The sequence below is a fragment of the Frankliniella occidentalis genome, unplaced genomic scaffold (assembly GCF_000697945.3).
Source record: "Frankliniella occidentalis isolate FOCC.00 unplaced genomic scaffold, Focc_3.1 Scaffold25, whole genome shotgun sequence".
In the NCBI taxonomy this organism is placed as follows: Eukaryota; Metazoa; Arthropoda; class Insecta; order Thysanoptera; family Thripidae; genus Frankliniella; species Frankliniella occidentalis.
The window spans coordinates 413,011-435,066 of record NW_026267155.1 but is presented as its reverse complement, the minus strand read 5'-3'; the positions used below and the strand labels follow the sequence as shown (position 1 = coordinate 435,066).

At 47.2% G+C, this 22,056-nt stretch overlaps 3 protein-coding genes and 2 long non-coding RNA genes across 8 annotated transcripts in view; 1 reads left to right on the top strand and 4 right to left on the bottom strand.

The window, feature by feature from the left end:
- Nucleotides 1-7,408, bottom strand: part of LOC127748994 (uncharacterized) — a 9,279-nt gene extending 1,871 nt beyond the window's left edge. The window contains exons 1-2 of the mRNA XM_052265222.1: nt 5,804-7,408; nt 15-4,037 (exon numbers count right to left, since the gene is read on the bottom strand). Coding sequence (XP_052121182.1) covers nt 15-4,024 — 4,010 coding nt within the window. The 5' untranslated portion in view covers nt 4,025-4,037; nt 5,804-7,408. The remainder of the gene's footprint in view (nt 1-14; nt 4,038-5,803) is intronic.
- Nucleotides 7,409-8,666: 1,258 nt separating this feature from the next.
- On the bottom strand, nt 8,667-14,961 carry LOC113213763 (uncharacterized). Of its 3 annotated transcripts, none has more exons than XM_052265265.1 (3): nt 14,827-14,961; nt 11,531-11,596; nt 8,667-10,898 (listed from the first exon to the last, which is right to left on the bottom strand). In XM_052265265.1, exon 3 carries the CDS (start codon nt 9,954-9,956, stop codon nt 8,934-8,936), a length of 1,023 nt encoding a protein of 340 aa, XP_052121225.1. In that variant the 5' UTR covers nt 9,957-10,898; nt 11,531-11,596; nt 14,827-14,961; the 3' UTR covers nt 8,667-8,933. The 3 variants fall into 2 exon arrangements, with proteins under 3 accessions (XP_052121226.1, XP_052121225.1, XP_026288710.1); XM_052265266.1 differs by having other exon boundaries at nt 11,521-11,596.
- A 1,363-nt stretch (nt 14,962-16,324) lies between these two features.
- LOC113213709 (uncharacterized) lies at nt 16,325-18,038 on the bottom strand. Its single transcript, XM_026432845.2, has 2 exons — nt 17,952-18,038; nt 16,325-17,641 (listed from the first exon to the last, which is right to left on the bottom strand). Exon 2 carries the CDS (start codon nt 17,625-17,627, stop codon nt 16,446-16,448), a length of 1,182 nt encoding a protein of 393 aa, XP_026288630.1. The 5' UTR covers nt 17,628-17,641; nt 17,952-18,038; the 3' UTR covers nt 16,325-16,445.
- Nucleotides 18,039-19,397: 1,359 nt separating this feature from the next.
- Nucleotides 19,398-21,820, top strand: LOC113213764 (uncharacterized). The gene is made up of 3 exons (XR_003303776.2): nt 19,398-19,624; nt 21,116-21,245; nt 21,709-21,820. It is a non-coding gene; the product is annotated as an uncharacterized LOC113213764 (long non-coding RNA).
- LOC127748998 (uncharacterized) lies at nt 21,480-22,050 on the bottom strand. 2 transcript variants are annotated; one of them, XR_008010899.1, is made up of 2 exons: nt 21,830-22,050; nt 21,480-21,587 (listed from the first exon to the last, which is right to left on the bottom strand). It is a non-coding gene; the product is annotated as an uncharacterized LOC127748998 (long non-coding RNA). The 2 variants fall into 2 exon arrangements; XR_008010898.1 differs by having other exon boundaries at nt 21,844-22,050.
- Between the last annotated feature and the right edge of the window lie 6 nt (nt 22,051-22,056).

Sequence of the window (22,056 nt, the reverse complement as noted above, 5' to 3'; positions counted from 1 at the left end):
GACCCCGCCCCTGCCCCTGCACTCGCCGCTGCCCTCGCCCTTGCTCCCGCCCCTGCCCTCGTTCCTGCTCTCCTCGCTGACCTTGGTAGTTCATGGGCATCGTTAACGCATCATGACGAGTATAGGGGTCTCTGGTCTCGGGCCGCATCCGTTTTGGGTCATCCCCTCTGTCAGGGCCGGAGTAGAGTCGTTTTCTACCTCTGGCCCCCGCCGGACTTCTACCACGGGTACATGCGTCCTTACATTGCTTTGCCATTCGATAGCAGTTTTTCGTATGGTTTGGATCGAAACCGAAACATTCTAAACCTGAACTGTAGTGCATTAACGTAAGTTCGAAGCGTTTCAGTTGATAAAAGGACTTTCTTTCGAAGTCATTAACGACGAGAGAAAGGTCCTTGTAATTATTTGCTGTGTGTTTTAAGATTCCAACTAGACGCCGGGACGTGAAATCATCTTTCCGTTTCGCAGCAGTAACATCGTAAATCTCGCGTAGAATCTCTATAGCCTCTTCCAAGAGTTTAGGGTCTTCCAAATACTTTCCTTTAAGACCAGTATATAGCCCTACACACTGACGAATTTTCGGTACGTTCAAATATTTCCAAAATTCTCCGCTCTTCATGAGTTTTCTATACTTCTGTGAATCATCTGCTCTGTTCAGGACGGTAATGAAATCTGGAGGATCTTTTCTGCTCATTGAAATGGTTTGCCACAAAACACGCCACAACTGTTCTGAATATTTTAAAGCACTCTCATTCAGTTTGTGTTGGTCTATAGGATTATTGGTACACTTTCCCAAAAGGTGGCAAGTATACGCTAATCTCGACAAAGCCAGCATGTAGTATTTATTCGTTACATTCTCACCAAAGGAATCTATTAATGCGGTCAATATATTTTGGGCTTTGGTATAACAGTCTTTACCTTTACCTTTGTTGGCTGTGTCTTTACCGTTTTTACACAAACTTCTTCCTGTAATAATGAGAAGCTTGGCTCTCAGCAAGTTTAGGGTAGTAGTACTGTTGGCCATGTCCAGGGAAATTTTCTCTATCTCGTTAATTAAATTTTCGGCATCATGCAACTTTCCCGCATTAATTGTTTCCAGCAATGCTTTGTTAAATAGATACATGATTCTATGCTCCATAATATGTCTTGATTTTAAATCACTGTTTTTATCTTTCAAGTTGTTAAACACGACACCGAGGTTGCCCTTGAAAGCAATATCAACTAAAATAAATATAGCTTTCTCTTCACCCACACCTTCACCTTCAGCAACAATGTTGAACATAGTCTGGGTCACTTCATCTTTGTTCAGAGCAACGAAGTCCTTAACGTATGTTATATCCGAGGAGCCATGCAACAGCATTTCCAACAGAATTGTACGTGAACTCTCATCAAGAGAACAAAAATCTTTCCGCTTGATGACAAGAGAAGCTATGAAAGGGGCAAGGAATCTTAACTTTGGTAGCTCTTTAGCCAGCTCGTGGATCGAGAGAGTAGCTTGTTCTCTCATCTCCTTCTCCACCAAATAAGAAACGAACTCAGGGTCTTCAAACGCTGCTACTATTGAATCAAATTTCACCTGATAAGCTCTTTGCACTTCGCTCAAAATTTTAAGTAAACTTAGAACAACAGTCGATTTTTTTACTTTTACGCGTTTTCCATGCCATTTTACATCAACTGCTTCCTCATTGACTATTAAGGTCAATTTTTCCTCAATGAACTTTCTTCCCTCCGAACACAGATCAATTTGCTCTGCATGCTTGCCAAAAGAATAAGATGGGTTATTAATTAACCCTTCGAGCAAAACAATTACATCCTGACACGACAACTTGTCTCTAAACTCACGTGTAGATAAATGTACGTTGAAAAGTCCCTCTACTTCCTGCTGAATTGTTGTCACCAGTGTCGTATTTTCCTGCTTATTAGAACTATGAAAAGCATTTTCCACTGCCGAAGTGGCTTCCACTATACCATGCTGTAGGAGTTTGTCTTCTAGTTCAAAGCATAATGACTGAACGCGATCATGATCTGAAGTTTCTGTAGAATTCCGAATAGCCAAGAATTTTTCAAATATCTCTCTTTTTTGTAAGCCTCCAAGGCGTGGTGAGGAAACGACATCATCCTCTTCTTCCTCATGGCTACAACTGTCAAATATTGGTGCTATGCAGTCTACATATGTTTGAACAATTTTAGGTATTTGCTCCCTCGTCCGAGACGAATCACAAGAATCGTAGAGAATGTCTCCTTTCCCAGTACTGATGCCCAAGTTGAAGTTAACGTAGTGTTCTCCCACAGTCTTCATTATGTTCGACAATTCCTCTTTAAGTCCTGCAAGTTCCCGGTTGTCTCCACGCTTTTTAAGCACTTCGTGCATCTTTAATGCCAACTGGTACCTATACAGATCGTGAATAACACACGGAACTTTTTGACTTAATTCAGTACCTTTCTGATTATGAAAATTGTGCATGACCTCATTTCTTAGATGACGCACTCGACTGTCACGCAAGGGAGATATCTCTAGTCGGGGGAAGACATTAACAAGCAAGTTGAACAAAACACTTTGGAGTCGATTCCCATCTTCGCCCAATTTGTTAACATCCATGGAAAATGCCTTGATTGCTTGATCAATCTGCCTCAAACGACGTCCTTTCGCAGGGCAAAATTCTGACGCATTTTCTTCTAATTTTTTGAATACTTCCTGTGTATTTTTTGGCAGTTTCCCAGGTATTTTATTCTCCATATAATCTACCACACTTTGGGCAAAGTCTTTCAACGCACTAAAAAGTTCCGAAATGTCCAAACCTAGGTCGTCATTGACAGAAACTATGATACTTTCTGGTTGAACTTGAAAGGACGGTGACTTTTTCAGAATATTCGTCCGCATTGTCGAGGAAATTGACACGACATCAATCTGATTTCCTTCTGAAAGCAGCATCTGACTAATTCTTCGCAAGTAATTTTTCTTAAGTTCTCTCAATTCCGTTAATCTTTCTGGTGCAGCCCTCGTTACTGGAATCTGAAAATAGGAATCCTGTGCGGCAAATGTCTCAAGAAAAAATATCAGAATATTTGCTTGTCTGTACTCGTTTTCACTTTTAACCTTCAAGAAACTTAGCCATTTCACCGCTTTTTGGTGGGTTCTCTCTAATTCGTAAATAAGGTTGGCGAAAAACACTCTCCAGTCCTCGTGTGTCACTTTGCGCGACCTCATTAAATTTTGAATGTTTTCTTTATTCCAAATATTTGGGTAAGTTTTCTTGCGTGATTCAGACATTATAATAAATGATCGCGCTAACGCAGAGGTTATAGGGTCATGCTCATTATTATTGCAACAAATTTTAACCGAGTTTTCCTCTGTTATTTTACCCTCATTTACCTGAACCTGACTCCAGGATGTCGTAAAGAAAGTCTTCTCTTCCTCACTCTGGATCAGAAATATTTCTTTAGTTTGGTTCTTATCGCAACTTATGGAAAATATGACGCAGAATCTTATATTTTTTTCTTTTAAACAGTCTTGCTCTAAAGGAACACACAAAATATTCATCAAAGTGTCAATCTCTCTATCTTCGTAGTTGTAATTGTAGTCCTTTCTAAGAGTAGCAGGATACAACCCGACTTCCTGCTTCTGCCCTTTTAGAGTTTGCAGTTCATTTATCTTCTTCTGTTGCTTATAGTTTTCGAAGCCGAGTTCGTCAGTCTTTTTAATCATTTCTGCTGCAATTAGTTTTACAATGCCGTCTTTTTTAGCACTGAACGCCACGTCGAGAGCCGTCTCGTGCATGTTGTTTTCAATACTCATCTTGGCACCGTTATTAATGAGACACTGGAACATGACCTCAGAGCCCTGCCAAGCCACAAAGTGGAGGTAAGAGTTTCCATCCGAGTCTCGGAAATTGACTTCCGCACCTTTTTGTACGAGGTCGTTTACTTCATTGACTTTACCATCAGCTGCGGCCACTTGTAGCCGGGCGTTCAGGAGGCTCTTCTGAAATCGATTCTCTATGTCTCCCTCTATCGACAGCGCCATTTTTTAAGGGTTCCTGGAACATAGTGCATGCCGAATAAGGATTAAGAGGAGGAACAAATAAAGGTGTCAACGCACGATAAAAGTCTCGAGAGGCCTCGCGAATGAGAGCGCTTGCTTCAAGCTGGGTGGGTCACCTCAGCAAGTTGAGGGAGCGTCGAACAAGAGATCGTATATTATACGTCGCCCAACTTTCCCTCGCATCACCTCGAGGTTACGTTCACCGCGCGTTATTTTAGTACAGTACAGGGGCGTGTACAGTTAGAGTGGTTAGAAGCCTGATGTACAAACAGAAGTGTGTGGCATTCGAACACTGAAAAGTGCGTGTCGGACATGTATACACGTTTTACACACTATCCTGTGTATGCCATGGTTGTCACACTTTTCTTTGCATGATACATTGTTACTCTTATGTGCGTCATTTGAGCACACACTTTACAGTGTTCGAATGCTACCCAGTTCGACACACTAACTGGAATTGTATCGTTTATTTGTACGATTTTAAGCAATCATTTTCTTCAAACGTTTCTGCTTTAAACACTGCTTGTGTTCATTTGTACGTAATCATAGGCCTACAGATTTGCGCACAAATTTATCCAAATGAAACGTAGGTTTAACTCATCACGAACGTTTGCCCTAAAAAACAAATGCATTTACTCGAGCAACCCAAGTGTGTACATGTATGCGTCATCTCCTGAACACCTACAAAAAGATGCAAACAGTGTAAATAGCCAGGTACACACGCAGAGCCCTATGCTAAAAGCTAGCGAAAACTCGCGAAAACTCGTGTCAAAATCGCGAAAACTCGCGCCAAAATCGCGTGAAACTCTCTAAAAATTGATCCCAACTCGCGCCCTACTCGCGGCAACGCGGCAACTCGGCACCTCGGCGACTCAGCAACTCGTTGTTCACCTATTTTGGAAGTGGGGGACCCCTTGCTTAAAATCCACTGGCGAGTAAAAAATGTGCTCTCGTAAATTTACTATTTAAATTATAATTCGGGTTTAAAAAGATTTTGTAAATTTACGCCGATATTTTTCACAGTGCAGAGAGGAGAGATGCAACTCCAAGACTGGCCTAGACCGAATGACCCCAACTGACCCCGGCCACCCCAACTTACGATGAGTGGCACTGAAACGTGCGCACTGTAGTCAAAAGCTTATCGGCCACATACAGAGATTCTTCGAAACAACGAAGTTTGGCATATTACGCTTGTAAAAAAGCATTTGTTTTGTGATTACAAACAACAACGGTCAAAAAAATTTAGGACATATTTTGTATCACTATGTTGTAATATGTCGTAAATTTATGACACCCCGCAATCTTACTCGTCGGTAAACTCCAAGTCGATACATAGTGCTTGTAATGTTGCAATAAAACCTAAATTATGTTTTCTACAGTGATACATATAATTCTTCAAGCTTTTTACAAACAGAGCTTAGCACGCCTGGGTGGTGGACTCCTCCGGCGGCAGAGCTGTTCAGCGGGTATGCATACCTTAGAGCACTCTCGGGGCTCTACGGAATGTCTCTACCTAGTTCAGAATTGGTCATTTCTACGCTCGACGGGTACGCTCAGGCTTTAACCTTGAGACACTCGCCGGGTTGCAGTCGGTCGATTGATACCATACCATACGGCCTAAAGTTTCAAATGGAACCCCCCCCCCCCCTTTGAGCATACGCTGCGCTGAGCGTGGAAACGACCATCATAGTTTCTTCACTGGACGGTTGTAGCACATTCTCGATTCTCACAATACCGGGAGAGGGTCGCGGAATTACTTACATTCACAAAATACAAGCAAGATATCCAACGATGTAATCCAATTAAATAACGGCTGGCGTGCCGTGCCTGGATGCGCCGCCGATGCGGCCGAATGCGGCATTAGGAGTCGGAAAAGAGAAGCTGCGTCTGCCCTGACCGGGCGATGCGGAGGCACTGACAGCTGACGACATTGTAGTTGCCAGCGCCGCTGCCCGGTCTCGTCTCGGCCAAGACGGCAAACATCCAATCACGACGCAGGGTGAAATCACGTGATCCTTCTGCGCCTTGTTTAACCGGTGTGTTCCCCTCGGTGACCCCCCGGGCCCCGGGCAATGCAGAAGGAAAAGAAACCCGATGCAGTTACTGTTGCAAAAACATTTAAAAGTGGGCGCATAATTTTTTTATGGCATGGTGTAGGTGTACCGGAGGTTTCCCTTCAAAGAACTACTTCCTATTGCGTCGGTGGTGGCAGTTCTGTAAAGTAGTTTGCGGAGACATCCTGCTATGGCTTCTTTATAGGCTCGCCCTGAGCTATATTGAATACACGGAAAAAATGAGTTAGTAGTGAGGGAGGAGCGGAGGGGAGGAGCTTATGGCTTCGCCGGTATGCGACCAGCTAAGGCTATGGTAGACGCATTGGTTGCGAAGGCTAATGCACATTCAACGGGAAGACCAATGAGGTGCCGAAGAAAACATATATTTTGAGAACACACATGAATGTAACACTTTCAGGTGCCCCCACATTGAAAGCGTTTTGCGTGTCCGCGTTCTCCCGTGTTAGTTTTTGTTCGTATCGGGCAGACCAGACAGTGAGGTTAAGTCCGGCAGACGGTTGCCACGGCGATGACGCGTGTTCACTGTCGCCACTGCCGCCGCGCGGGTGCGCTTGCTAGCGGCCCACCACAACCGCTCCGGCAGCCACGTTGTTTGGGCTGCCTGCCAACCCGGTGGAGCTGAACCGCCCAGACCACAGCAGACAGCAAGCGTTCTCTCTGCAGATGAGAGTGAGGTGCTCGGAAAACTTAACAGTGTACATTGTACGCTGATATATCAGCAATCATTGCTGCGATCTGACCGCTTTGGCTTTATGTTCCATGGGGCGAAGCTCGCGCGTCTGCTAATTCGTATTAACACGTCTTATTCACCCACATCAACCTCATGTTGATTCCTAAACATGCTAAAATTTGTCACCCATCTAGTTTACGATATCAAGACACCCAAGTTTAGCTAAAAAGTGAGACGAAAGCAATCAATGCATACATACATGCTTACGGATTAACTACACAGACCGACACAGACCGGCTGGGCTGCAGGGTAGGCCGCGCCGGGGCTCGGCTGCACGGCGGGTCTGCTCCCCTCGGGGCGCTCGCCTCCAGCGGCGCGCTTCACCTGGGCGCCTGGAGCACTGATAAACTAAGTGTTCAACTGCTCAACACTTCTAAGTGTGCAACTGTAAGTTCAATACTTGCAAGTGTGCAACTCGGTAGGTGTGCACTTGCAAGTGTGCAACTCTTTGGTTGAACACTTCCTACACAGTAAGCGTCCAATCTAAGGAAGTGTGCAACCGAGGAGTTGCACACTTGCAAGTACACATCTACCGAGTTTAACACTTGCAAGTGTACGACTGCGGAGTTGCACACTTGCTAGTATTCAGCTTGCAGTTGCACACTTACAAGTGTTGAGCAGTTGAACACTTAGTTTATCAGTGAGGGTAGGCAGGCGCGGTATAAGGGGGGGGGGGCGATCGCCCCCCCCCATCGTCTGTAGAGAGCCGCCTGAAAGGTAGGCAATTTGTGCTACAAAACCCCTGTATGTAGGCAACCCACAGTGCATCGCCCCCTCCTGTCGCCCCCTCCTTATACCGCGCCTGAGGGTAGGCCGCGCCGGCACGGAAAAAAAAGAATTAGCTGTCACAACTAATAAATTAGGTGATTTTGGGATAGTCAATAAATTCGCTGTGGCAGCTAATAGTTGGTTGCCACAGCCAAGAGTTAGTTGCCACAGCGAAGCTGTCGCTGCAGGAGCCAATCGGTTCGTTCTGACAGCGAAACACCCAATTAGTTGTCTGAACGAACCGATTGGCTCCTGCAGCGACAGCTTCGCTGTGTCAACTAACTCTTGGCTGTGACAACCAACTCTTAGCTGCCACAGCGACTTTAAGGTTGTCTATCCCAGAATTAGCTAATATGTTAGTTGTGAGGACTAATTCTCTTTTTTCCGTGGGGGCTCGGCTGCACGGCGGGTCTGCTCACCTCGATGCGCTCGCCTCCATCGGCGCGCTCCACCTACCCAGTCCGCCACTGGTGTCCCTGCCTAAGTGGGCGTGTTAAGTAAGAAAGCTAATCTTTGCTAACAGCGTCAAAAAATAATCCAGCTGAAAAACATTTGGAAATAGGGAAAACGAAGGGGGGGGGGATAACCAGGTGTGTGGGTGGAATAACCGGGTGTTGTGCCTCCGGCTTGCTGCACCTCGCGAAAATCGTCTTGGCGCCACTGCGGGGAATTTAATGAAAATACGCAAATTTTGAAAGTACAAACACCCGTTTTCCAAAATGGTAGAGCACACTTGAACAAGGCTTCTGATGCCTCAGAGTCAGATGAAAGCAGAAGCTTTCGCAAGCAAAGCGAGCGAATTGTTTTTTTGATAATTATGATTTAAAATTGGGACCATAACCATATGCTAAGAGAAAAGGGGAATCAGAAGTCACCGCGAGCGAAGTGAACAAACAATTTTCTGAACATTACGAGCTAAAAATGTTGACCAACCACAAATCTAAGTAAGGTGACATAAGAGGTCACCCATCACCGCGAGCGAAACGAGATAACAAAAAATTCTGGAGTTCGAATTATTGTTGTGACCTGTGGAGGAAGTAAATAATCTGCCTTTTTAAAAGCTTTCAAAGAATAAAAAAATGTTATATTTATCTGTTGGTGTACAAAAGCAGTGTTTGAATTTTTAAATTCCGAATCAAAGAACAAAGTATTTTACTTGTTTAAATGTTTCCTTGCTGCCTGACAATTCCAAAAAAGGACCTACATCCTTAATTTTTTCTCTCTCTTCCCTTTATTTTCCTTCTTTCTCCTCTTTCATCTCCCTGCCTCCTTTTTCTCCTTCTCTCTCTTTTTCTTTTCTTCTCCTTTTTCCGTGCTGTCAATGGCTTTCTGGCTGGGCCGTACCGGCAGGCACAGCTTTCAGCGCCTCTTTAATTTTAAGTGAAAGGCGAGGCTTATTTACATAATAGTTCCAATCCTCATCCTCCCCATATACTTCACGTAGCTCTTTCATCGGGTCCAGTTCGGACTCGGTTTTACATCTTGCGTATCTATCATCGATATCTTTGCACTTGTCCCGCACTGAGGCGACAGAGTCATGTTTCGGGCTAATGCCGCACGCTTCGAACACATAGTCGAGCGTAATCTCACCCTTCTTAAACAGGAGGACCAGCCGTGCGAAGGACACGGTCAGTCCGAGGGGCCAAAGCTTCCTTTCGTAGGAGCCCCACTGCCACAGCCAGTGCACCCTCCACATGGCAGTAAATATTTCCTTTTGCTGCTTGTCTAGCACTGACGCCTCCGCCTCAGAGATGGAGTGGCTAGTCCTGAACTTAATGAACAATTCCGCCAGGCGCCTCTGTCCCTGTTTGCCTTCCCCGAGGGCCTTCATTATTTCTTTTAGTTTAGCCTTGTAGGAGTCCACGTCAGGCAAGGGATCGCCCTCCAGAGGGTAAGCCCGCAACGACGCAAATACAAACCGCGACATGTACTCAGACTCACACAAAGGGTGGTCTACCCGCAGGAAGCGGTTGTGGAAGTACTTCCTCTCCGCTTCGTACCTCTTCTCCTGCCGCGAACCCACCCCGCCGTACACGATGCGGAGGTCGTCTTTTGCGTCCTGTAGGGTTAGGGGCCTTCCCTTATACTTCCTGTATTCTTCATCAATAGCGTCGCACCTTGAAGTCACTGCCTTATTACTCTTAATCATCAGTATGCCGTCATGATTACCGTAGATACCGTACTTGAAAAACACATCGTTGAGTTTGATCACACCCTCCCTGAAGAGGATGATCAGCCTCGCGAAGGACACGCTCATCCCCAGTCGCCATACCTTTCCCTTGCCCCCCTTGGGCCCCTGCTTGAAGAAGCACCCCTGCCACATGGCTTGATTCTTGTCCATGATGAGAAAGCATATCTTGAAGAGCTCCCCCCTTTCCTCGTCGCTTAGCTCTGGCGCCCCCACGAGGGAGTGGCTGTGCGCGAACTCGATGAACAGGTCAGCCAGGCGCCTCCTCCCAGTCGCGGGTCCTCCGAGTGTGCCAATTACTCCTTTTAAAAAACCGAGGATTTCGTTGTATTTATAATACTGGCGTCTAACAAGTGAATTGCCAAGCTAAGGGGGGGAGGTTCGTTGTCACTTATCTCCATGCGGTGCTCGCTCACAACTTGCTCGGTCACTTCTTTGAGGCCCGGTCCTTCAAACTTGGCCTCGTAGGTCTCTTCTGGGCCTAAGCCCAATTCTCGCCCCATCCATGGATGGGTTCTAGCGTATGGAATTTCTGAGCTTATTATGTCGCCCGTACAGAGCGTGATCAACGTCTCTTGCCGCAGCCTCTCCGCCGCGATCACGTACCGCGCGCTCTTCCCTGTCAGGTCGATGGGTTTGGGTTTCTTGGTGTCTTTGGGGTTTCGGTACTGGTGTTTGGTGACATCCCTCATGAGGTCACGCACTGACTTGTCACGGATGTCGAAAAACTTCAACTCGGCGTTGTGCCTCATGCCTTGGGGCGAATATGGGTTGTTGCTGGTGACCCGATCCAGGGGCTTGTACCTGTGGTTGACGAGCTTGATCGCACTCGCGAGCATGCGCGCATGCCTTTTGTTTTCATCGTCCGCCACTGCCGGATCGAAAACCTGTACGTCAACACTGACGTGGGTATTACTGTTACCCTCTTGAACGATCTTCTTAGTCCGACCGCTGTTACTGTCCCGATACGCCTTCCACTCTTTTCTGTCCTCTGGGCTGCACTTCCTCTCCCCCTCTTCCTCCTTTGGCTCTTGCTCTTCCTTTATCTCCACCTCCTGGCTGCCGCCTGCTATCGCCGCCATTCCTCCAGGACTCCTGCAACACACGGAGGTCGTTCAGGGCTATATGGTATACTCAACCACTACCGCACCACTCTCAGTAGGCCATTCCATTTTTGGGTTTCCATTTTTGAGGTTTCCGTGGTTGGTGCTTTAAATGATAGATTTGACCTTGTACAAACATGGACGCGATCGGACAACGTTTTCCCGTCGCTCATCGCGATTTTCGTTTCGAGAGCCAATAAACAGCCTTTTACACACGGTCATGTTGGAGGCACTGCAGCGCCGACTTGGAGAAGGCGCCTTGCGGCTCATGTGTGACCCTAAGGACTCTGCTTCTGGACTGGCAAGTAAAATCCAGTGTCAAACCGCCCATTTGGCCATCAGGGGCTTAAGTGTCGCGGCGCGGATTCGCCATGCGCTCTACGGAACGGGTTTGCGATTTTCGATATTTCTCCTTTGCGGTAATTAAGGGTCGTACTATACCCCAACTAAAACCGTGTAGAACGCCGGGTTGCAGATGCGCGATTACTGTAAAAAGTTTGAAAAACTATGGTATTTTGGCCTTTACCTATTTATTTGCCTGTTTGCCTATCACTGTCAGCCAGTCACCCTGTCTATTTCGTGTATTGAGGAGAAAGAAAGTTGAAGGTTTTCACCAAAACTCACTCCATCTTCATCTTCTTCTTCTCCGGGCTGCTGCTCAAACTTGTATTCTCCATTGCGGAAGGGTTCCTGTAACATACGACAATCGTTTTACCGAAAATCAATATTTTACTAGCCACACGACACCCCAACTCTGAAAATCCAACTGAAGAGCGGCCCCACTCCCAGCCCAGCCAGAAATGGAAATTGACTTGAAAAGACATATTCACCCTCCTGTATTTGTTCTGCACTAAGCGATGAAAACAGCTCAAAGCGAGCATTGAACTGCCTAGAACCGTTGCAAACCTTATTTTTCTGAAAAATAGTCACACTGTAAATTGCTTACGAACAATAGGTTCGTAATGCAAACCAAAACCTCCGTAGCTTACGAAGAATTTTGAAGCGTTGTATTACTCGCTTAATTGCTAAGCTTACGAACAAATAGTTCGTAACACAAACTAATCGTTCGTAAGAACCTTCCTAGCCTTACAAACAATCGCTTGGTTGTAACGTTGCAAAGCATTTAGTTCGTAAGCATTTTACAGTGCACGAAACAGATAACAGATGATCAAATATTTTGATTGGTACTCTAAATAGCCGTAAAACACCCTCAACGTAAGGCGTGCGAGGCGAAGAGTGACGGAAGCGAGCTCTGAGCAAGCCGAGCGCTCGCGAGGGCGCAGCACTCGCCACGCGAGGCCTTGACAAAGCCCACGCACGGGGGGTGGAGCCCCTAGCGAGAAGCGAGTCGTTTTATATTACATTTGGTGCATATGCTTTCCGACAGTATCGTGATAAAGCGGGCCCAGCTGAATAGTGTATTCTCTGGGATGCTTGACACGCGGCTGTACTGCAAAGCACCTTACTGTACCATGCGTTTGGCCGTCGAGCGTCCCAAGGCCAAATTGAGGAGTTGCAGTCGCAAACTCGCAGCTTCATAGCCAAGCGCGGCTCGCCGAGAGCCGCGCACCTCTTGTTCTTGGAGGCGAGGTTCCCGAGAGCCACGATCGGGTTGGCCCAGAGTGTGTTTCTGTCTTTGACTCACTCATTGTGAGTGCCATGAGGAGTGACAAAGACAGACACACTGGCCGGCGGACGACACCACTAGCTTGTCTCTCTCACTCTATTGCCAGAGGGTCGTAGAGCGTATATGGCCAGTTATTTGAAAGATGATTGGTGGCTTAATTTTTCTTCTAATCCTTGACATTCTGACTAGTATTGCTTTAAACATTTGAAAAGTTTTACGTCGGATACCAATCTACATTACGTCACATATACAACACTGAAAATAGTGGTCACTGGTCACTTAGTTATTTTTTTTTCAAAATTGAACATAACAAGTTAATTATTTTTACGTACCGACGGAGTCAACGACGAGCACACCGGCCAGGCAGATTCTTCATTTCAATTTCTTTTAGAAACACACTTTGACAACCTAATTAACATTCTTTGTACAGCAAATCAGACTTTCTAATTTATTATTTTTAGCAAAGAATTAAAATTTTAAACACAATAGTTTAAAATTGCCAGCGACAGAGAAAGTTCCCATAGAAGAAAATATCCTTTAAGTCTAAATCTCATCAAAACTTTTTTTCAAATCACATCTCAATCATCAGTCAGTAATCATCACAATTCAATCTCCAATCCAAAAGAAATACTTAAATCTAACTTACTCGGCCTTCAAAACAAAACTTACATGCTAATAATCCCAAGTGCAACTTCACTCTAGGGCTCTTATTTGTACCCGGGTACCCGGAAAACCCGCTTACCCGGGCACCCGGGTAGGAAACGTGTCGACGGGTTTTCCCGGGTAGACGGGTTTTCGCGGGTACTCGGCGTATTACCCGGCTGCCCCGCGCCTATAGCTAGGCAATTTGACATACGAGCATGTCAAATTGCCTACTCGCAGGCGCGGTTCCACCGAGTTTACCCGGGTACCACGGGTACCCGGGAAAACCCGTTGACCCGGTTCCTACCCGGGTTGCCCGAGTACCCACGGGTCGGGTTTTTAAGAGCCTTACTTCACTCATTGCACTAAAACCATATTATTCTCAATTCACATTATTACTCGTTTCTCAGAACTCAGTATTCTCAATTATCATTTCTCAGTACTCAGTATTAAACTCTTAAAATAAAGTGCTTCACAGGCCTTCACAATATTCAACAAGAAGAATTATTCACCATCCTGATTCTCAAAATTATTTTCAAAATACAATAAGTCGTGAGATTTTTAACTTTTTTAAATTTTTTTAACTTTTTATAATTTAATGAATGAAACCTTTCGTTGCGTACACAGCAACAAGGCACAATACTGCTTAAGGCATGACCATCTCCAGCACCAAAGTCCAGAAACATTCTGCTATAGGACAAAATGGCCGCGCCCATGAACTTTTCTCTGTCACATGACGCCCCTTCAAGATGGCTGCGCCCATGAAAAGAAATAAACATCCGGTCAACGCATCTTTTCCGGTACGTGCATTTCCGAAACATGGCTGCCAATCTTAGCGGCGATCACAACGTGTTCGGCGCCATCTTGGAATTTTAAAATAATCGTCATTTTGGCGTCTCAAAATTAAGCTACGATCAAAAATAGCATCTAGAAATAATCGGAAACTCTTGCAGAACACATGGAAATAAAATCAATACTAGGAACACAAAGGAAAAGTTAATAAGTACCAATCGACAGAAGCACATGGCAGCATTGAGACGCAAACTTAAAATTTAAATAAAACAATGCAACTTTAAGGTGGTTCAAAATAAATTACTGCCACGGGACAAGCTAAGGGATCGTCCGGCCGATGCACCAATGTTTTAGTATTGAAATGATTGGTTCTTTGGGGGTTCTAGGGTGTGTCTGATAAGTTACTAGTTTCACCATGGTTAGTTATTACTTAAGTATTATTTATTGGGTTTATGCCAAATACCCTTGCCCTACCCCTAAATACTGATCTGCTGTACATTGCTAAAGGGTGCCTAAGTGGGTGCATACCTTAATGGTTACATTACCGAACTATTAGTTAATCCCCGCCGCGCCGGCATTCTGCAGCGCTTGCACTTTGGCGGTCAATCGCCCTTCGCTGTCCTACAACAGGACTATGACCAAAAGTCACGGCAAGGGTTTCTCTTTAAAAAGAGACTCGAACCTCGACAACTTTTTTTCCGTGACCAAGGCTAGCCTGCCCACCTCTTCTCCCCGGGCGCGCCCTACTCACTAGCACAAATGAAGAACGATAGGTAATACTAACTTTATTTGTCAAAGACATTTGCTAAACTGACTCTCTGCCTGTGTTTTTAATGTTCAAGTTCAAGTAAGTACTTACATCTACACCAAAGTATCCAAAGCTGTGAAGTCACCAGCACCAGCGTGTAGTACTGCAGTGTCGCTGCTCGGGACGGTCCGCCGGTCCGCACCCAACTGGGGAATACGGAGGCGGCCCCTCGCAAGTTGCCGGGCAAATGAAATGCACTAATGCATTGCTCGCCACTGGCTGGGGGGGGGGGGTCGCAGAGATCACGTGCTGCGCTGTGATTGGTTCGGTTTCCAATGTGTTTTGGCGAGGTCCATCACAATGTCTCATACCTGCCGAGCCTGCACCGGTGGGTCCGGCCTGATCGTCTGCTAGCTCGGACTGCGCGTGCGCGTCAGCCTGGAGGGGGATTACGGAGCTCCCTCACTGCGATTCGCCTGCGCCTTCTAATTGCCCCCCTCTACCCCCCTCACCCTGTTTCAGGGCGTTTAGAAGGCGCAGGCGAACCGTAGTGGGGGAGCTCCGTAATGGCCCTCCAGGTATGACACATTTCACAGACCTCAAGAACGCGTTTGAACCCGCCGGGTCCTCGGTCACGTGGTCTCTGCGACTCTCCCCCCTCCAGGCTCCCTACTTGTGCCCCTCCCTCCCGTTCCTCTCTATTTTCTCGACATCCTTTTGCATGGGAGTTAGTCAGAGCTGACGTCATGTATCAGGCAGGCTTCCTTTTGACGCACAGCGCTGCGAGGCGTGGACGCCAGACAAACGGACGGACAGCGACGATCGACTTTTGCAAACTGCACCTCACCAGCCGCACCGGCGTATAATAGAGTCTGGTACAGTAGAACTGCCCGACGTCGCTCTGCGGCCGTTGTTGAGCTATGCACAGCGCGCCCGCTCTCCCACGTGCTCCCGGTCGCCACGCAGGGCGGCGGTGGAGGCTTGAAGCTTGCCAATGCAGCTCCTCTTCCCCTGGCCATCGCCGTCGTCTGCTCATCCATGCGGCTACGCGAGGCGCGCGCATCTCACCCGCACAGCTGCCGAGGGGCGCGCGGCGCGCTGGGCGCCTGGAGTGTAGGCCGCGCCGGGGCTCGGCTGCTCGGCGGGTCTGCCCACCTCGGGGCGCTCGCCCCCAGCGGCGCGCTCCACCTGGGCGCCTGGAGGTTAGGCCGCGCCGGGGCTCGGCTGCTCGGCGGGTCTGCCCACCTCGGGGCGCTCGCCCCCAGCGGGGTGAGGCGGGGCGGGGCCGTCAGACAGGAGCACGACGCGCAGTGGAGGCGCGGGCCGCGGGGTGGAGCATCTGAGGTCTCGGTGACGAATACCCGCGGAGGCCGTAACTGGCAGTGGCTAAAATGCGCATAAGGTGCTTTAAAGCGCTATTATAGCGCCCTATGCGCCTTTTAAGCGCATTTTAGATTGGACATATGCATTGGTCATGATGCAGTTCTGCTACCTGGGAAATGTCCTGTAAATATTATATGCGTGTTCCGAATCTAATGTTTTCTGTGAGTAAATCAGTGAGGATTTGAACTATGTTCCAGGATAAATAACAACGACCGGCTGCTTTGCTGGCTGTCCAAAACAGTGAATTGGCGAGAGGCTTTATTGGTTCTCCACCGGGTGACAAGTGAATGCAAAATTTCAGTCTATTGGGTAGTGAATATGAAGCTGTCCAAGATGCTGGACTTCACCTACACCCCCTCTTCGTCCCCATATACTTCACGCAGGTCAGCCTCCGCATCCTCTTTGGTTAGCGGCCTCCTCATATGCCACGCGTACTTTTGGTCAATAGCGTCGCACCTGGCGCGCACGCAGTCGTTAGATTCCAACATTGTGTTTCTCTTGCCCTTTATTTTAGGATGATTACCGTAGATGCCGTACCTGTTGAACACATCGTGGAGAGTAATCTTACCCTCCCTAAAGAGGATGATCAGCCGCGCGAAGGACACGCTCATCCCCAGTTGCCAAACGAATCTACTGAAGAAGCTCGACTGCCACTGCGCCTGCTCCTTCTCCATGATGAGGAAGCATATCTTGAAGAGCTTGTCTCTTTGCTCGTCACTCAGCTCTGGCGCCCCCGCGAGCGAGTGGCTCTTCGCGAACTGGGCGAACAGGTCGGCCAGGCGCCTCTGCCCCGGTCCCGGGTGGGCTCCCCCGAGGGCGCACATTATGCCTTTGAGATCAGGCAGGATGTCGTTGTTGTAATAGTTAAGCCCGATCACGAATGACATTCCGAGCTGAGGTATGGAATCGGCTGGCACTTCTTTTTCGTCGACACCCTCCGTGCGGTGCTCGCTCTCTACTTCGTACGCTCTTCCCTCAAACTTGGCCTCGTAGGTCTCTCTTGGGCCAAAGTGGATGAACTTCTCCTCCTTCTTTCCAATTGTTTGCATTTTGAATGACTTTGTATGAGCGACCGGGATGCTTCTGTGGACGTCCGTGATGTTCCTGACGAGCGTGAGCCACGTCTCCTGCTGCAGCCTGGCCGCCGCGATCACGTGACGCGCGCTCTTCCCCGTCAGGTCGATGGGCGGCGGCACGTCTGCGCCCTCGTCCCTGTACTGATGCTCGGTGACCCGCCTCATCAGGTCACGCACCGGCTGGTCGCGGATGTTAAAGAAGTCCCACTCCGCCTCGTACCTCATCCTCTGGGTCTCATTGTGCCGTTCGTGACGGTCCCGATGGGCTTTATGAAAGCCTTTGTGCTGCTTAGGCGTGTGCTTGCTGTTCACGAGCCGGAGCGCGCTCGCGTGGTCTGTGCGTCCACCGTCCCGGTACTTCTTCCACGCGTCCCTGTCTGCCTCGCGACACTCCCTCTCCTGCCCCTGCCCTTCTTCCATCCCCTGGTTCACTCCTGCTGCCACCGCCGCCATTTTCTCCAGGGTCCCTGCAACACACGGGGATAGTAGTTCAGGGAAATGATGCTTCACCGGCACCAAGGGAACAGGTCTGGCCCATGGCTGAGGTAGGGGCAAAACAAGGGTTGCCTGAATTTTGAAATGCATATTAATTAACCAGTTTTTTTTTTTTTTTTTAACTAGCTGCAAGTACTGCGTACTTTAACTCATGAGTTGCGAGGTAGAGTGCAAGGAATTTGACAGAGAACCCATCGTTAATTTTCGCATTTCTAGCTGCTTTGGGTGGCAAAATTTAAGATTTAGAAGTATGTGTGCGCTACAATGTTTTGAGAGACTTACTTATGCCCAACGATGAAGAATGATGCAATGATGCAATGATGCAATTCTTCGACCACAGCTAGCTAGTGGGTGCTGTGCGAGAGACTGGATGCGGTTCGCACGGTCGTGACGCACCCCCTGTGCCGTGCCTGAAAATCATCAGATAAGATAAACACGCCCGGAGCGTGTCATGACGTTTTGTCCCAGGGTGGGGTGTGGGGTGGGGCGTGGTGTGGGGCGACTGATATGACGGGGCCACAATTTCCTCTTTCGAGTGACATCCAGACATCGGAGTCGGGTAGCGAGCAAGGTGTTGCGATCAGGCGCCTTCGACGCAGGCAACCTTTCCGACACGCTCTACGACCCGGGGCGGCGGCGACAAGCAAGCCTCGCCTCGGCTCGCTCCGGCCGCGGCTCCGCTCGGAAATGAAAGCGTCAGTCAGCTGTGAGCCGGCAGAAGGCCAAGGTCACGACGACGCCTGCCGCTCGAAAGCGTTTGTTGACATAACATGACCTCAACGTCAACCTCAAGCCATGTGCTCCAAAATGTCGCCCGAAAGAGGTGTGTACTACTGCTCAAGCCGCGAGCCGGGTCAGTTACTTAATTTGCCTGATTTTAACGGTTCTGCGAACCGCAGGGGCCTGCAGTGACGGAGGCAGAGTGACATCGCCGTTTTAGGCTAAACCAGCGGTTCTCAACCTTGGGGTCGCGAAATTTTTTTGGTGGGGTCGCGGCGAGGTGCCTGGGGTCGCATGGGGTCGCGGCTTGGCAGAAGCGACATTTTCTGACTTGACATATCAAACACAGAAATAGACTCGACGTACAGTATGACCTGCGTGTGGCGGCGGCCACAAGGAAGTCGATGGAAATAAATAAACAATCCCCCAAAACCATGACTCTAGTTTCAAATAAAATATATGTTTTTTTTTGGGGGGGGGGGCTCGGTGTGGGGTCGCATGGGGTCGCGGAAATCCTTCTGTGGGGTCGCGAAAATTTTGGTTAGCCAATTTGGGGTCGCGAGCCGGAAAAGGTTGAGAACCGCTGGGCTAAACGCCGCCGAGCCGCCCGCCCCGGCTTCGCCTCGCCCTCGTCCTCCAGCAGCAACGGCAGCCCCCAACAAGCACGCCATGGCCGCCACCGTCCTACTCGACCCCACGTCCCTATAGTGTAATTCGACTAACGGAGGAAGAAGAAGAGCCGGGTAGAACATAAAGGCTCCTGATTGGTCCAACCTTTACCCCCACTACCTGCGTGACGTAGAGGCGGGAATCTGCTCGACCAACCGTGAACGTTTATGTTCTATCCGCTCTTCTTCTTCCTCCGTTAGTCGAAATACACTATTTGTGGCCACAATGCCGGCGGTCAGAGTCAGCTTAATCCGACCCGACCATAGAACATTATCCCCGGATGCATCTGAACTAACACAATGGGGCCCGGGGGCCCCCAAACCTCTGATTGCCTACCCTCCTGGCGCCGTCAGCCACAACTCGCCGAATGACAACGCCTGCGGCGCATCGGGTAGGCCTTCCCGCCAAGTGTCTGTATGCAGATAGTGGCCTACCCTTAGCGCCTGAGTTGCAACACACCCAGCTACACCCTGCAACGAGACTACTACGGGTTCGGGTTGTTTGCTGCGTTAGTTCGTTCGTTTCGTTATCGTTAGGCTTGTGTGGTTGTTTCTGACTTCGCGGAGGTAAGAAACTGCTGTTGTTATTTTGTTTTTGTTCTAGTTCGTCATTGTAAATTATAGATTTGTCACTTATAGTATCTTAGAGACACCTCTATCTATGCGTAGACGCGGAAGAACGCACACGTGATAAGTCTCATCCACAAACTTATCTACATAACCTCATTTTGAATTTACTACCTTGTGCCAATTTTTTTTTGACATTTCTCTAAGGCATATTTAAATGGATGTCTAAATTTTTTTTCTGTTTCACTTTTATCGGGCTGTTGGTATTTGGTGTCTAGCCAAAGATGCTGAATCTGATTCAGATTCTTTTATTCAACCAAAACAGGGAAAACATAGGGTATAAAATGTCAAGCAAAAAGACATGAGCTACAAAATTACAGAAGTAGCATACATAGCATCATAAGCAAGTAAGCCGGCACTAATCTAGAGAGAATGAAAACTCTCAAAAAAGAGTGCTCAATATGATACCAGCGTCTTCACTCTACAGTCGTACTACTATCATGTCTGTAGGTGGTATGTGTTTCTAGATGAAAGTACAAACAGTTCATAAAGGGTGACACCGCACTGAGATCAATACTCTTTCTTCCTACCACTAAGAAGGTGAAGTGGGCTGGTAAAGAAGTAGTAATGAAAGCCTCAAATGGCGTCAAATGAAAAATGGATCGATATTTTTCATAAAGTTGGTGCAGTGAATGTAATTAAGTCCATTGAGAGTAATTGTAGCCCCCCCGCTCCTCATTCCGTCATCCTCGCAGCCCTAGTTCATGACTCTCTTCCTGCGGGTACAGAGGAAAGTAATAATACTCAGTAAGTCATGTGAGGATGTTTTTATAATAGAAAAGAGCGCCAGTTTGCTCATTTTCTGTCCTTAGGGAATAACTGCTATTAATGTAATAGCCACCAAAATTTTTGACTTTTTCAAGTGGGATTCTAATTTTTTGTTTACATTTAGAATAAATTTTGAAGTTTCTGAGATCCTTAATGTCTTGAACCTTTCTGCTGCACCAAGGATTGCGAAAGAGAATGGAGGATACCATGGAAGCAGGACTGGAAGAAACGAGGGCTTACAAAAAAGTTTTACTTTATTTATTTTCATGAAATCTTACAAATGTTATTTATGATGTGTTCATACTTTTCTTTTATCTCCTCATTGATTTTGCAATTTTTTCTGCTCAAAGACGGGCATAAATATTCTAATTCATCCCAACTGAATGCTCCTTTTCTCTTTAGTCCTTGAATAATTGATAAAAATGTAAAGTAAATAATATGGAAACAGAGTTAAAAGTGCATGAATATTTATCTAAGCTTTATTTTTCTTTGATTCCACCTGTGAATGTTTGACGTTGAGTTGACATTGTTTGTCCTACACAATGCTTTTGAAGCATGGCAAGTTGATGTTATGCAGCTCCCTAAAACTGTTGAGAGTCCAGAGAGGAGTTGTTGTAACCATGATATATGTAAACCAAAATTCTGTTTTTCCCCCTGTTGCAGGAAGACGGTCTATTAGTTGCATCTGCGCTTGACATCAGCTAAGCAGCCGTCAGCTGTCATGCTGAGTCGGAGTCACAGCACACAGCATGAGAAATGGACCCTTTTTCTCATGATCACAGGAATAAATCTGGTAAGTTTTGACTTTTTATGTAATGTTAACAAAAAGAATATCAATACATTATGGTAGAGTCATGTTGGGTAAAAGTTTATTTAGGTATTTGTTTCTACTAGGGGGTTACTTGTCGTATCTTTACTGTCTCTATGCTACCTCCATATATAACGCTTATTACTTGATCCTAAAACATGTAGTCGTGTGTTGATTTTAGTGGAGGGAAGTGAGAGAGGCAAATCATCGGAGAGTCAGTTTCAGTAATGCTGTTATTTATTTCATTTGTCTCGTACAGTCGTAGTAAAATAGGAGGTGATGCTGGTTCTTGTCCAAAGGGATGTGCCTGGACTTGAAGCTGGCCACCTGTAACATAGAAAGTTCATTCGATGAGTTGGCGTCACAGTGATACAGATGGACCAAACACTTGAGTTGAACTCTGAGATAATTTTTGAATTTAACTTAGATTTTTTTCATTCTTTTTCAGGAATTTAGATTCGTCCAAAGTCACCAGCAGAAAGGAGCCAGCTTATTGAGGAAAATGTACTCTTGTAACGTGAATGATTTGAAACAATAAAGAATTAAAATACGATCCAAAATTATTTCACATTATTTCATAGACCTGACTCTACGCTGCAGTAACTGTGGATGTAGTAGCAGACTGCCACCACTACAGCAGTGACGTCACGGGCGTCTCGGATGCAGCTCTCGTCAGCTGTGGAGGCAGTAGTAGACTTACTGCAGGATGCTGCTACTACCACCCCACAACCACCGCAGCAGCGCCCAAGGCACCCGTGACGTCACGACGGTAGCGGCGGCAGCCAGCTACTACCTC